The sequence below is a fragment of the Festucalex cinctus genome, chromosome 4, assembly GCF_051991245.1.
Source record: "Festucalex cinctus isolate MCC-2025b chromosome 4, RoL_Fcin_1.0, whole genome shotgun sequence".
Lineage (NCBI taxonomy): Eukaryota > Metazoa > Chordata > Actinopteri > Syngnathiformes > Syngnathidae > Festucalex > Festucalex cinctus.
In genome coordinates this window covers 4,413,325-4,428,223 of record NC_135414.1, presented here as the reverse complement: position 1 = coordinate 4,428,223, position 14,899 = coordinate 4,413,325, and the positions used below count along the sequence as shown (strand labels likewise).

General features: G+C 37.8%; 1 protein-coding gene and 1 long non-coding RNA gene across 7 annotated transcripts in view; one reads left to right on the top strand and one right to left on the bottom strand.

The window, feature by feature from the left end:
* Positions 1–14,899, bottom strand: part of sox6 (SRY-box transcription factor 6) — a 199,199-nt gene that overhangs the window by 7,253 nt on the left and 177,047 nt on the right. For all 6 annotated transcript variants that reach the window (XM_077518307.1, XM_077518303.1, XM_077518305.1 and 3 more), the window contains one exon: positions 798–971. In XM_077518307.1, coding sequence (XP_077374433.1) covers positions 798–971 — 174 coding nt within the window. The remainder of the gene's footprint in view (positions 1–797; positions 972–14,899) is intronic.
* On the top strand, positions 3,364–4,448 carry LOC144017062 (uncharacterized). Its single transcript, XR_013283083.1, has 3 exons — positions 3,364–3,737; positions 4,104–4,190; positions 4,270–4,448. It is a non-coding gene; the product is annotated as an uncharacterized LOC144017062 (long non-coding RNA).

The window sequence follows — 14,899 nt, the reverse complement described above, 5'->3', positions numbered from 1 at the left end:
TGATTTATTTTGAAATAATAATGTAATCTGTCTGCTTCGATTCATATTAATTTTTAGTTTTAGTCTGTTCATGAAATGTTTATCCTGTTTGGCCTACCACCTAAAGTGCACTTCAAGTTTTGGCTGCCTATGAAATTGAATTTGACACCCATTGCATAAAATAATTTGTTTTCTATTCCTGTATTGGGTTTTGAGACGCCGCGTACAATGTAGTGTACTGTACTTTTTTATTTTTTATTATTAAACCAAAACAAAAACAAAAAAACACCTGCACCTGTGCATTTCCCCAATGTAACTTTTCTTTTTTTTTTTTATTGCGAAAATGCATGCACATCTTTGATTGGCTGTTACATGTGCTGACCCCAATTTACGTCATGGACGCATGATTCCAAATTTCAGGTTGACCAGTGGAATGTATTGTTTCACCTCAGACGTTCCAGCTTACTGTATTCCCACCGCCTTTATTTGCAGTTTGAAAGCGCAAGAAAGTGTTTTCCATTCCACACTGTCTGAGTGGCTTTAACACTTGAGTGAGACAAGAGACATTCTCTGGTGTCAGACAGTAAGGAACAACAAGCCAGTGTTCAGAGAATATTTGATCTGTGTGAAGGCCTCCACTATAGCAATTTTCACAACTAGGATGGATGGACTACACTATTGAGGGGACCACACACATTAAGCCTTTGTCTTTTTTTGTGTGACAAACACTCATGCTAGACAACGTATTGCTTCTGAACTTGTGTAGTTGCTTCTTTGGTGTCTTATTGTTTTGGGTGCAGTAACTTGTAAGCACGTACCTAGAATCTTGCTTATATTGGAGTTATGCATGTCCGGGAAGGCCTGGAGGATCTTGCGCCGCTCATCTTTGGCCCACACCATAAACGCATTCATCGGCCTCTTAATGTGCGGCTCGTTGCTGTTCCTCCCTCTCGACTCCCTGAAGACTCTTGCCTCGGCTGACCCAGCGCCTCCTGTTGGACAAAGATAATATAGTCGTGGTTTATTAGCAGTGCCTTGATGAAACTAGTTGTCGGAATTGGGACAAGAAGAACGAGAGAGGCAAGATGTTTTTATTAGCTAAAAGAAGGCTACACCAGAGAAATGATATGAAACAATCCTATTTGGAATTGTTACTTACAAATAGGAATGCCAACATAGTGATGAGAGTACTTTTTTGTTGCTAACATTTTTCGACTATATATTTTACTTGCAATGATACACTGTGAATTCAAACCTCAGGCTGTACAGTAAACTTGACACCGATCTGATCGGCTGCATTGGGATCACCCAATAGTTTGCATTTTATGCAATATCAGTGATCGCCTGTAATGTCTTAATTTGCCCGATAGATGAAAACGTGCGAACTGCGAATGGTGGCGGTCCACTGTAGAGTAAATACGAGTTATTTAAATGTGTGTGTGTGTGTGTGTGTGTGTATATATATATATATATATATATATATATATATATATATATATATATATATATATATATATATATATATATATATATATATATAAATATATATATATATATATACTGATTGAATCTGTGATTGGTTATCTTTTTTTTTTTTTTTTTTTAAACTCGCTGATCGCTAATTAGTTGAAAAATCTTGATCATGTATCGGATCAGGACCCAAAATAGTTTTCAGATTTATTTGATTATTTCATACACCTGTTTTTTTTTCGTTGGTATTTTATCGGACACTCTGGTTTCTTGTTTATCAAATTTGAGGGACAAATGGTCTAGTGATGACTTTTTTTTCTCACACAGATCATATGTATTTATCATTTACTACTGTCAAGTCATGACTATTTTAACAAATATAACAAATGATAAACTCCCTCTTTAAATGCTGATTTCAGGGCAATACATGTTTTACTGCATTTTGGCAAGTTTGGGTCATAATACAAAGTAAATATAAAAACAAACGTGCATCTGGACATATTACTATAATGATTGCAAGTGATATTTGCACGTTTTGTGCGCAGGGGTTCACTTCTCTCGTCAGTTGCTTACATTTCAGCTTGGCATTCATAAAATGTGCATGCGCGCCAAAACAAATACACAACAGAGGGCTTGAGGCAGTTTGGGAAAAGGGGAGCAAAGCGCAGAAGTTTTGGAAAAGAAAAGTGTTCTTCACACATCGGTGATGAGATGAGATGATTGCTTTCTCAATAAGGGCATCGACTCTCAGCAGAGCAGAGTTTCTCTCCGTATTAAACTGTACATCAAACTGATAATGATTTCTGTTTGCATGCACATTTGCTTCCTCTTATAAGTAAGATGTGAAAGAATTAAATAAAAGCACGATGAATATTTCAACAAACAAAAACATGTTGATAAACAAGGCTGGAAAAAAAAAGACAAAAAAAGCCTTCCATATGCTACGATACATCTTTAATGATCTCAAGTCTGCAAAAGAAAGCTTGGGATGACTCATGCATATTTCATCATCCACATGTGAAGCCTTCTCATTAGACCATCGCACCAGCAGCCTAGCACGCATTACCTGGCCTTTGATTTCTATTATGATTTCAAATGATAAACAAAATCACATTCTTAATGAGTAATGGAGGCTGTGCGGAGACGTTCGTTCGCGCTCGCTCTTCTCTAATCACTCAAGACGCCGCCCTGTTCTATTTCAACCCTGACCGGCTCCATGCTCTTAAATGCGTGTGAGAAACTTTCTGCTGCATGCATACATACATACATACATACATACATACATACATATATATATATATATATATATATATATATATATATATATATATACATACACACATATATATATATATATATATATATATATATATATATATATATATATATATATATATATATATATATATATATATAAATAAATATATATATATATATACACACATACATATATATATATATATATATATATACACACATACATATATATATATATATATACACATACATATATATATATATATATATACACATACGTATATATATATATATATATATATATATATATATTAGGGGTGTCAGGCGATTAAAATTTTTAATCGTAATTAATCGCACGACTTTAAGAGTTAACTCACGATTAATCACACATTTTATATCTGTTCTAAATGTACAATAAAATGTACACTGTGTCATAGGTTTTCATACTTTTGTTAACATAAAAGTGGGAAAAAATGTTAAACGAAAAGAAATATTCCTGCATCTTTTAGTCATTGATGCAGCATATTTCATAATTCTTAAAATTATGTAAAAATTAAAAACACGTACTTTACTGTAAGTGTTATTTTGATTTTTGTTGAGGTTAATTTTCTGCCAATAGGTCGCTTGCACATCGTAATGCATCATGGGAATTTTTTCTTCGGGCGCCATATTGGGTGTCCGCCGGTTCACAAGGTACACTCGCGAGTTACACGGTAGAGCTTATCAACCTGATGTCATTTTCGCAGTATTTTCACGATTTACCGGAAGATCAAAAACAACGATACAGGCAGAAGGTGTCTCTGTGTGGCGGGATTGATCCTAATTACGTCCTGACCAAGGGTGATTTTTTTTTTGATGGAGAAAGCTTGCTGGCCAAATGTGACATCTCTGGACATCTTTCACTACCTCGTGTTGACAACATGCTCCATAACACGCCAACAAATCCCTGGAGGCTTACAATTATTTTGTAAGCGGGTGGATACAGAGTGTAAACTTTAACATCGCATCAGAAGAAACTGTTGCTGTTGCACGTAAGTAAACCACATGGTGTTGGTAATTCTGCACACAAAAATGTTGATTTGTTCTCAGGCTTCCTGTTATTGTGTTTACATGCACAGCTGGGTTTACCTGATGTGGTTTTTCTAATAATTTTATAACAGGCAAATATGGCAGAGCGTATAAGAATAAAAAGTAACTATGCACAGCCTCCCCGTGGCTTAATTAAATTTAATGCTACCCTTTCACTAGTTACATGTTACTTAATCAACTTATTCTAAATGGTTAAGGTTAACCACTCTCAGAGGACGTATTTTTAGTTTCAGTTTCCAGTACAATAAAACGTGTTCATGGTAACTACTGAGCATACTGACAGCTTTTCTTATGATCTCACGGTTAAGGAGGCTGTCACAACACCCAATTTCTGTCTGGTGCCGGATGGCAACAATTCCCATCACTTGTCACGACAACACCAATATTATTACCAGGTATGTATGGCTTTACTTTTTTGTAGTTTATTTAATGCTAGGTTTCATATTTTCATTACAATGTTTGTAATATTTTCAGATTCAGGCACAGATGAGTTTAACTGGACGGGACTTCTGCGGCTTTGTGGTGTGGACAAAGTGTGATTGAGCGAGTCCACCCAGATCGCTCGTTTTGGCCAGCTGGAAAAGCCAGTTTGTTTGTTTTTTCCAAAATCCCCTCCTTACCTGAACTGCTCGGGAGAGCATTTACTAGATCAGCAGTGGACTTCCAGTGTTTCTGCTCAGCCGCTGTCACCTACCACTTGCTCATGTACTTCAAAGATGCGGAATAAAGTAGTTTTTTGTGCTGCAGCAGATTGTAAAATCAAATGATATCACTTGAAGTGTGCCAATCTAGACTGCCAAAAGGACAGTGGTTTTGTGACAAGTGTGAAACAAGGATTATTGGGAAAACTGAAACACAGTACTGGTACTTGTCTTACATTAAACAAATTTAAAAGAGAGCAACTTTTTCCTCTGTACATAGTATAATGAAAGTCATTGCGTACCCCATCAACATTACATCATACCGTCATCAGGATGGTAGGCACCTGTGCTAAAATAAATACATTAATTAACAGTTCAATTTTATCCCTGAAATTACTACATCTAATCATTATTCACTTCATTTTTTGTGCTTTTAGAAATAATAGAGATTTATGCCATTACTTTAAGAGGGACCATATTGCACATTGAGTCAAATCCTGTCATTTGTATTATGTATAGCTTTGTAAACAAACCCAACAATAGAATTTGTATAAACGCTGCCTTTATTAGCGCCAAACAAACAGTCGCATGTTGTCCTCCTCCAATGCTTTGATGCTCGCCTTCGTTTCCATCATGTCATTGGCAATCAAGTCGGTGTGGCATGAGATCCCTAAAGAAATAATAATAAAAAAAAGATCACAAAAAAATACGGTACCAGTAATAGGTTTAATATAGTACAGTAGTATAGTTTTTTTGTCAGTGTAAAAGAAATGTACACATTTTGTTGCATTTTTTAATGTATGAACATTGCTACAGGCAAATACTTATTTCTATAAACACTTCCAAATGTCTCTAAAATATAAGGTGCATGTACACACACAAACAAACACATACATTCACTCATGCATACAATATATCATGTAATGAATTCTGAGTGGCATACCAGAGTCAATGATGTCAGCAGTACTTGAGGGTACAGGTTACTGGAGCCATCTGGCTGCATAACTGCAACAATCTCTGCCACTTCAAGTCGCCTTTTCTTTGCTTGTCTCTCCTGTGCACGTTCATATCTTGGCACCGACTGGGCTGAGACATAGATGTTGTAACTTGGGACCCAACTTTAATGTTGGAGCTCAGTCGGGATGATTGGACAGAAAAACGGGCGCAGGGCGACCTGTTAAAATAAACAAATATATAAACAAATAAAATATGGAAAGACTGGTTATTTTGCCGCAGTAGGGTGGCCGTGAATAAGTTCTTTAGCATGATGTGTAGGCTACCGGGGGTCTGTTTACTTGCATCACCCCCTTCTGTCTCTTTTTTCCAAGTTTACATTTTGCCACCAAAAAACATGTTATCGGCATTAAGAGCCCAAGACTAATCAATCCAATTTCAGCAGTAAACACTTTGCACTGGCACTACTTGGGTGAAAATGTTCGATGTTAGCTTTCGGCTAACGTCCGCTAGCCAGCTTGTATTACCGAACTTACTTGCTCATGAATCCAAAACATAAGCAACTTGCCCATATATGCGCGGTCGAAACGTTATTAATCCTCATGCATTACATTAAATAAAGGTAAATAATCTTACCGCTCACAAAGTGATCGCTGCACACACGAGCCCAAAGTAACGACTTCCCTCCGGAGTCCGCACTCCTCTGTCTCCAGGCCCTGGTTCCTAATTATTTTCGGAATTCGGCAGAAAGGCCGACCATTTTCCCCCTGGGCTTTGTTCGAACAGCCAACGATGCAGCAACAATGTACCATTTTAAACGCAGACAACAAACGTGATAGATACGTGTTAGACCGAATCGCTACGTAAATGGAGGCCACCCAGCATGGCGACTACGAGAAATCCGAGGCGGAAGTGACGACACGTGCAAGCGACCTATAGATGCCATAATTGCTTTTGTAAGCTGGTGACAGCTCAGTGCATTTTTCTTTTCATAAGAGCTATCTAATCTTATGAAATTCTGCACATATTTAAAATTGCAAAATACAAACTCATCCCAATCTCCACAAATATATGCATTATTATTAAAATGTATTACTACTAAATTTTTTTGAACTGTAATTCCCCCAGTACAGGCTTTCCAAGTAATGGGCGGTCATTAATCGTGCGTTTAAAAATTAGTTTGATTAAAGGAACTTTCAATTAACTCAAGATTAACGCACTAATTTTGAAATTTTGACAACCCTATATATATACATACATATATATATATATACATACATATATATATATATATATATATATATATATATATATATATATATATATATATATATATATATATATATATATATATACATACATATACATATATATACATATATATATATATATATATATATACATATATATAGTGACACTGCACAGACATTTACATTTAACTGTGAGTCATAATTCTGTTTTTAGAAGCACAAACAGGACCTCAGGGGGGAAAAAAATGCAGAAATGTATGATAAAAAAAATAAAATAAAAATTAGCAAGTTGTCCTAAATGCATGATGCAAATATTTAATAAATAAAATTTAAATATTAAATATTTAAATATTTTTGCTTAAAATTGCATAATATTAATGGCAATTTTATATTCTTCTAATTTCTACGTTCTGATTGCAAAACAGCAAAACACTGGTATCGACCACCATCATGACTACTGATAATTTGAAATATGGCTGTGTGTTAATACTCGCCCATCCGTGCTCATGTTACTGGGTTTTCATTCAGTCCTGCTAACTCTCTGAAAAATTCAGAATATTCCGCAAGTCGCGTAGTCCACAAGAAATTGCATCATTCATATCGTCTGCAGGTCATGGGAAGGCCAAAAGTTCGCTCATTTATTTGTTGTATATTTCATATTTTCACAATGACTTCTGGCATCAATATTTTATGTCGTGTCAGATTTAGAAAAAAGACAAAAAACATAAAACATGTAAACGGCACCGATGAACTGATAAGACCCATAATTGTACGGAATATATTCAGACCTAATGGTGGTATTTTACGTTTTTTTGTTGTTGTTAACCATTCCTGACGATACTTTGGTGCCCTATAACACACATAGCAGCACGTCCAAAAATAGCAAAGCACAACATGGAAGTGTTGCGTTTCATCCGTCTTTAGCCTCCAGAAGGCTGCAGGCGGAAATAATACACTAGCGCGGTTGTCAGCGGCAGCCCACAGTTGGTTAATTTCATTTAGCATGCGCTCACTGTACAGGATGAATTGATTTCACTTTGTTTGCTTTTGACAAGCATGTTTATTGTGCAATGAAATGTGGAGTGGCGGAGGGCTGACAGTATCCATCAACTCGGGGCAATCTGCTGACTGCCGGGGCCAGATGAAGGTATTCATTAGCTCAGGAGCGCGCCGCTCACTCAGACAAGACAGCCAGTGTCTGCACCCAGGGAGCGCTCGCCGTAATTTACGATGCCTCCCGGCCCATTACTCTATCACTGACACTGATTCAGCAATTTATATACTGGTGTGCATGCATATGGGCAGAGGTGAGACGCTTATGGGGAGGGACAAAACAACCGCCTTCCATCAGCTCGTGCCACATCCGCAGTTAACCGGCAAAGCGGCCACGTGACTTGCTCCACTGGAGGGAAGTCACATCGGGCGTTTTATTTCCTCTTTTTTTCCGCACACCTCTTATCGCTGTCATGCAAATGCAGTCAAATAAAGACATACTTTTACACCGACGGCCTAACTCGCTAAGTTGGTCACAGTCCATTCCTGGATTCTCATTTGTTACTGAAATTGACTGGATTGAACTATGCTGTGTTCCAAATTACACCTTCTTCGCTATATACAATTGATATAAAAAGTCTACACACCGCTGTTCAAATTAAAGTTTTTTGGGAGCGATTAATCATTTAAAAACATTTTCCACTATTAATTTATATACCGTATATGTATAACAAAATTTGCCCTGCGATTGGCTGGCAACCAGTCCTGGATGTACCCTGCCTACTGCCCAGATCCAGCTGAGATAGGCTCCAGCACCCCCTGCGGCCCTTGTGAGGAATAAGCGGTCAAGAAAATGGATGGATGGATGTATAACAAAATTATATTATATTAATTTAATAAAAATCTAATAATAGAAATAAATTAAACAAATATGGTATAAATTAAATAATAATAAATTAAATAATAATAAATTAATTAATAAATTAATAAATTAATCAATTAATTAATTAAGTAATTAATTAATAAATAATAATAATAATAATAATAATAATAATAATAATAATAATAATAATAATAATAATAATAATAATAATAATTGTCTGGCGACCATTTCAGGGTGTACCCCGCCTACTGCCCGGCTGAGATAGGCTTCAGCATCCCTCGCGACCCTTGTGAGGAGTAAGCGGTTCAGGAAATAATAATAATAATAATCTATCTCAGCTGGCTCTGGGCAGTAGGCGGGGGACACCCTGGACTGGTTGCCAGCCAATCGCAGGGCACACAGAGACGAACAACCAGCCACACTCGCAAGCACACCTAGGGACAATTCAGAGCGCCCAATTAACCTGCCATGCATGTCTTTGGAATGTGGGATGAGACCGGAGTACCCGGAGAAAACCCACGCGGGCACGGGGAGAACATGCAAACTCCACCCAGGAAGGCCAGAGCCTGGACTCGAACCTGAGACCTCAGAACTGGGAGGCGGACGTGCTAATCACTCGTCCACCGTGCTGCACTGTTATTAGACAAAAAAATTAAAAATGTATTAAATGTCTCCAAATACAATAAAAGAAATGAACAAGTGAAATTTGGAGGTTGCGTAAGTGTGCACAACTGCTGATAATTGGGATTTTGCTATGTTCAGAAATACCCAATCACATCCCAACTCATGTTAAATGTGGCTCAGCACAATTGCCACCATTTAAAAGTGCCTGGAGTTATCCCCAGTTCAAGTTCTGTTTCATAAGGTTTTTCCTGTTTTCTTTTGCCCGAGTGGATGGATGGATGGATGGATGGATGGATGGATGGAATAGTCTTCACATTAAAAACTAAAATATTTAAATAATAAAAATACTTAAAGTGCCTCTCATTAATCCAAATAAAGTTCAGCTGTTCTTGTTGGCTTTTCCTGACATGTTTTCACATTCTAGCAAAATCCTGAATGTATTGTGCTTACATTGTCTGCTATTTTGAACTGTTCATATTTTCCTCCAACTTCCAGGGTGGTGTCAGCAAACATTGGATCATGAGAAAATCTCCCATATGTGGGGAATGTGTTTAAAACAGAGAGGCTCATAAAACATCAACACTTGGTTCTAGCATGTAGAAAATCGTGTCACATAAATGACGGTATTCAGTAGTTTCACATTAACAGGCGATCTTGACATAAGGCTCATCAATAGCATTAGCTACTGTAGCATAGTAGCCTTTTGACATTTACACACAATAGGAAATGCTCATGTTTCTAATTTCAGAGAAAATGACTTCCAACAGCAGATAGTGGAACGGCTATTCAAACACGAGTGCATTGTCAGGTGATATGTGAGTGTATCAGACACAACCTGCGCATTAGCGTCCTGTCTCATCAAATCCTTTCCATCCTCAACAAGCAATTTTCTGCAATATTGTTGCAATCTTTCCGCTTGAAGGTCACGACACAGCTCTGACATTTTGCCGATTGCGTTAAAGCTCACTTTGTCTTTGGAGCAGTTAGGTGGATGCGTGATTGTGTAAATAAACACAGATGTTTAGCTAGCGGTGACAGAGGCGGGGTGATACTTTAGTGATGTTGTGGTGTGGGGGATAACAAAGCGGGAGTGCTGCTTAATAGAATTTATTGTGATTCATGAGGCCCGTGGCTCACGTGCGACAGAGGGATATTACAGTCCCTTTTTAATTTGTCTCTCCTGTAAACCTTGCAGAAGAACGGCATGAATTACAGTGAGGGAAAATGGCTTTATGTTTACGAGGGGAAGGAGGAGAATAAAAATGAAAAGTGAAAGAAATAGAGCCCACGGACTGCAGGCTCAGACTTGACCACGCACCCAGCCAGAGGGTAGCATTGCTCCAGTCGTCCCCACCTCTTCGCACGTCTGCTCCTCGGGCTGCCTTCGGGCGCGCACGCTCGCCGTGTGGGGGGAAAAAAAGGCAGGCAGCCTTCTCCTTCATTTGCTGTGCATGGAGAAGTCAAAAGAGAACTTCTTCTCAAGTGACGTGGAAAGACGTTACGCCAACAATCGACGTCGTGGCTGACAGCGAGGCCCGACTAATAGAATTGGCTCGGGAGAATGACGGCGCGATCGGGCAAACCTGTTGGGATGGCTGCTAACACCTCTGACTGCGGGCGTTTAGCGGCGACAATGAAGCCTCTCCCTCGGAGCGGGATCATGTTGGATTAATGTGTATGGGCAAACAGGACATGACAATCGGGGTGCAGGCTGCTGGAGCCAGAGCTCAAAGCATGCTAATTAAAGTGACACAAATTACAAGAGAGCTAAACCCCATTTAACATGTCAATCCCCCCTTTTTTTCTTCATTAAAAAGGGGTGTGCCTGTGTGTGTGTGTGCCCTCACTTACTTCAATAACACGTGCAAACGCACAGCCAACATGCATCAACATGTCACTTGTGCTTTTGTTCTGTCTATTGTATTGCCGTCTTTTCTTTCATAACATCCAGCTTTGCACGAAAGCATGCTGACTGACAACCCCCCCCACACACACACACACACACACAATTACTTGGTTATGGATGTTTGATGAAACGTCTTGCGTAACCACAGTAGTACTTTGACTTTCGAGTGCACCAACTTTTAGAGTTTGTTTTAATTACGAGTAATCACTCGGTCATTTTTTTATTTATTTTTTTTGCTTTGTGTCGCAAAAACGTTTGAGACTTTTGGCTTGATTCAACTTTAAAAACCAATTTAAAACCATTAAAAAAAACTGTTACATTTGATCACGAGTTTATATTTATATACAGTGGTACCTCTACTTACGAAATTAATTGATTCTGGAAGAAAGTTCATTTTCCATGTAAATGCCCTAATCCGTTCCAAGCCTCCCAAGATTCAGACATAAATGTTTTATAACGCATAAAAATGCATCAAAACATGTAACATATACGTTACAATTAGATTATTGCACAATAAATGAGAGTTGTGCGTAATGTAAAAAACAAAGAATAGAGTAAAGAATAAAAATGATGGTCATTTACCTTTTTAACTGCTGTCCTCATCGTTTTTTGCCTTATTTGGTTCATGTTCTCTCTCAGAAATGTTTTTTTTGCCTGGTGTTTTGTAAAGAACTGATCCAAGGATGTTTGCTTTTTTTCTTTTTTTTTTTTCTTAAACAATCCTTCGAAAATGTCGAAAATGAAACTTCAGGTATGGCGAGGCACCTTTTTCCAAAAAAGGCCCGTCCCGTTCGCAATTAAAAACTTACTGTGCCTTCATCAATCACCAATTGTTTGAATTTTTGCACAAATTCGTCGGCCGTTAGTTTGTACATTTCCGAAAAACTATCGGAACACCTCATGGCCCGAGGGATGAATGATGAGGACGCTGTATAGACACCGATCTATTATCTAGGCTCATAGATACCTATGGTAGGTAATAGTCATAGCTGAAAGTATGTTGCGTTCGGTACTGTATTTTTACCTTTCGTATCTTGAAATTTTTTTCGTAAAAAGAGACAATATTTTCCCGTTGAGGCGTTTCGTAACTCGAAAATTTCGTATGAAGAGACATTCGTAAGTAGAGGTACCACTGTATCTCATTTCCTTTCATGTCCTTCCAAAATAAATGTTAATACAATAAATGCCACCATCTATTACATGACAGAAATTGTAGTTATTTTCACTTCTAAATAAATGGCAATTCACAAAGAAATCATGGTAAAATTGTGTTGGTTTTTTTTGGTTGTTTTTTTTTTTTTACTGTTAATTTCTCAATAAATATATATGGTTTTTTTTCTTTTTTTAGGGTTTTAAAGTTGAATTTTACATTTCATTCCATTAAATAACAGAAAAATATGTGTGAAATTACAATACATTTGTGAACGTATTTTAACAATCAATATACGGTATGTATTTCTAATGGAGGTTTTTGTAAAACAACAGATAATATTGTGTGTTTTTAGAGTTACAGTGATTACATGTTACTTTACATTTGACATGTAAAATCAGAGTTTTTTTTTGTAAATTAAATGGTATTTTTCAATTACAGAGTAAAAAAACAGTCAAATTCTGTTAGTTTTTTTGCAGTGTACAATACATTTTACAATACAAATCGTGTTTTGGGGTCTTATATGAACTTATTAGAATTTAATTCATTTAAATGGAAACAATTTCTATATTATACAAATTAAATGAGTTACGAGCTTATTCATGGAATGAATGAAGATTGTAAGTAAAGGTAGCACTGTTAAGAGAAACGCAATGATCAAGTCATTGTTCGCTATTGACACTTTATTTATGGCCCAACCGATTAATCGGCCAGCCAATGTAACACAAATCAACACAAATAGGCAAAAGATTTAACTGATTTTCTTTCTTTCTTTCTTTCTTTCTTTCTTTCTTTCTTTCTTTCTTTCTTTCTTTCTTTCTTTCTTTCTTTCTTTCTTTCTTTCTTTCTAAATTACTACCAATTATAGTATAGTATAGTATAGTATAGTATAGTATAGTATAGTATAGTATAGTATAGTATAATATAATAGTGGGGCTTTAAATGAATGATCTATTAGCTTACCACAAGTTGGCGCTAAACAATACACACTGTCAATTTAAGATACAAGAAAATTAGTTACTTTATTCATTATATATTTTATTTAATTAATCAGCTAATTAATCCGTCATCAGAATTGTATTCTGCCAAATATCAGATTTGGCATGGGCCTCTAAAAATCCACACATCCCTAGGGCCCTAATTTTATTTATAGCTTATGTCTCAATTGCTTTCAGACACAATTAACCACCAATCAATTCTGCCTGTTAGTTCTATGGACGAACTGGGCAATTTGCGCTGTGATGAATGATTAGTATGCTCATGCCGACTAAGCCTTTCTGTGCAATAAAAACCGGAGCTCAAATCCCACGGCCTCACTGAGTGAAAGAAAAACAACAACAAATCGTCTTCAAATAATTACATTTGGAAAGGCTCCAAGCTGTACACAGACAACACCAATCATCGGCAACAATAACGCAATCGTGTCTTCTTTTCTTCCTATCCCATGATAAAGCTATGATTAAGGACCTTTTTGCGAGGCATGTTCACATCATTGTACTAGACTTTTACGTTCCTTCAGTTTAGCGCCTTCAACTAAATGATGACACACGCACGGGTTCAGCAAGTCATCGATGCCCCAAAAGTTTTCATTAGAGCAAATAAACGAGTGGTGAGATCACGCGCATGACTCGTGGCTTTGTAAAACGAAGGGAATCCTATCCCTTTTCCATGCCTCGGCCATGACTTTCCAGTCTGTGCCGTTGCTCCGCGCTGTGCAAATATTAGCTTAAGCAACTTAAAGCCTTCTGTTGAGCGTTGTGATGACAGAGCCGCGCTTGCACACAGAGCCCGCTCAGTGCGGCCTCTCGCTTCTGGAGGGGTCCCGCATCACACTAAGGGGCTTTCACACCCGATGCAACGACTGGGAGGTAACCCGTGTAATTTTCCTGCTCATGAAAGTCTACTACTGAGGAACGAGTGTGCTCTCCATAAATCCCCTCTTCTGTCCGTGATCTGTTGAAACAACAGCTAAAAACTGTCACCCTCTTCTCCCCTCACATCTGGATGACTTTTGACCAGAAAATAACTTAATCATAGCTTTGTCAATAATTAAAGAGCACATGCAACTGCATTTAGCTGTTGCTTGTATATATCAAGCCAGGGAACGATCGGTTCAAGATCTTTACAAGACGGGGTTTTAGGAGTAAAAATGTTGTGAGTAGAGTTAACACTTTGTGGTTCACATCATAAAATCATGATCCCCATCAATCAACAATGTGTGTTTTGCGCTTCCACCGTATTCACAGTGTTGATGGTGTATTTTGAGTCATGCCTTCTAGCCCGGCTCCCAGCCTTCTCCCTCTGGGAACGGGACCTCTCCTCTCCTTTGACCCCGGCCTGCTCCTATAATCCATAGCCCAGTGGGAACGCTGACGGGAGGCGTCTGGCTCCTGAGCCTTTCCCTTGGCCCCGTAAAGGAATTAAAAGGGCACAAGTGTCCTGGTGTGTGCTCCTTTTCAGCCCTGCCTGACTCCAGTATCGCTCCAGAGGGAAGACTCCCACTGGGAGAATGAGCACGAGAAGCGCGAGCCGTACTTTTGTGAGGATGATTTCCCTCTGTGTCTCACACGTACAACATAAATTAACCGACACCTCTCAAATTTTAGTTGGAACAAAAGTCTAAATGCGGAAAAGACAGAAAATGTCCAAAGTTTGGATCACTCCACACAAAATAGCTACTTGTTCGAACATATCACAATTCCT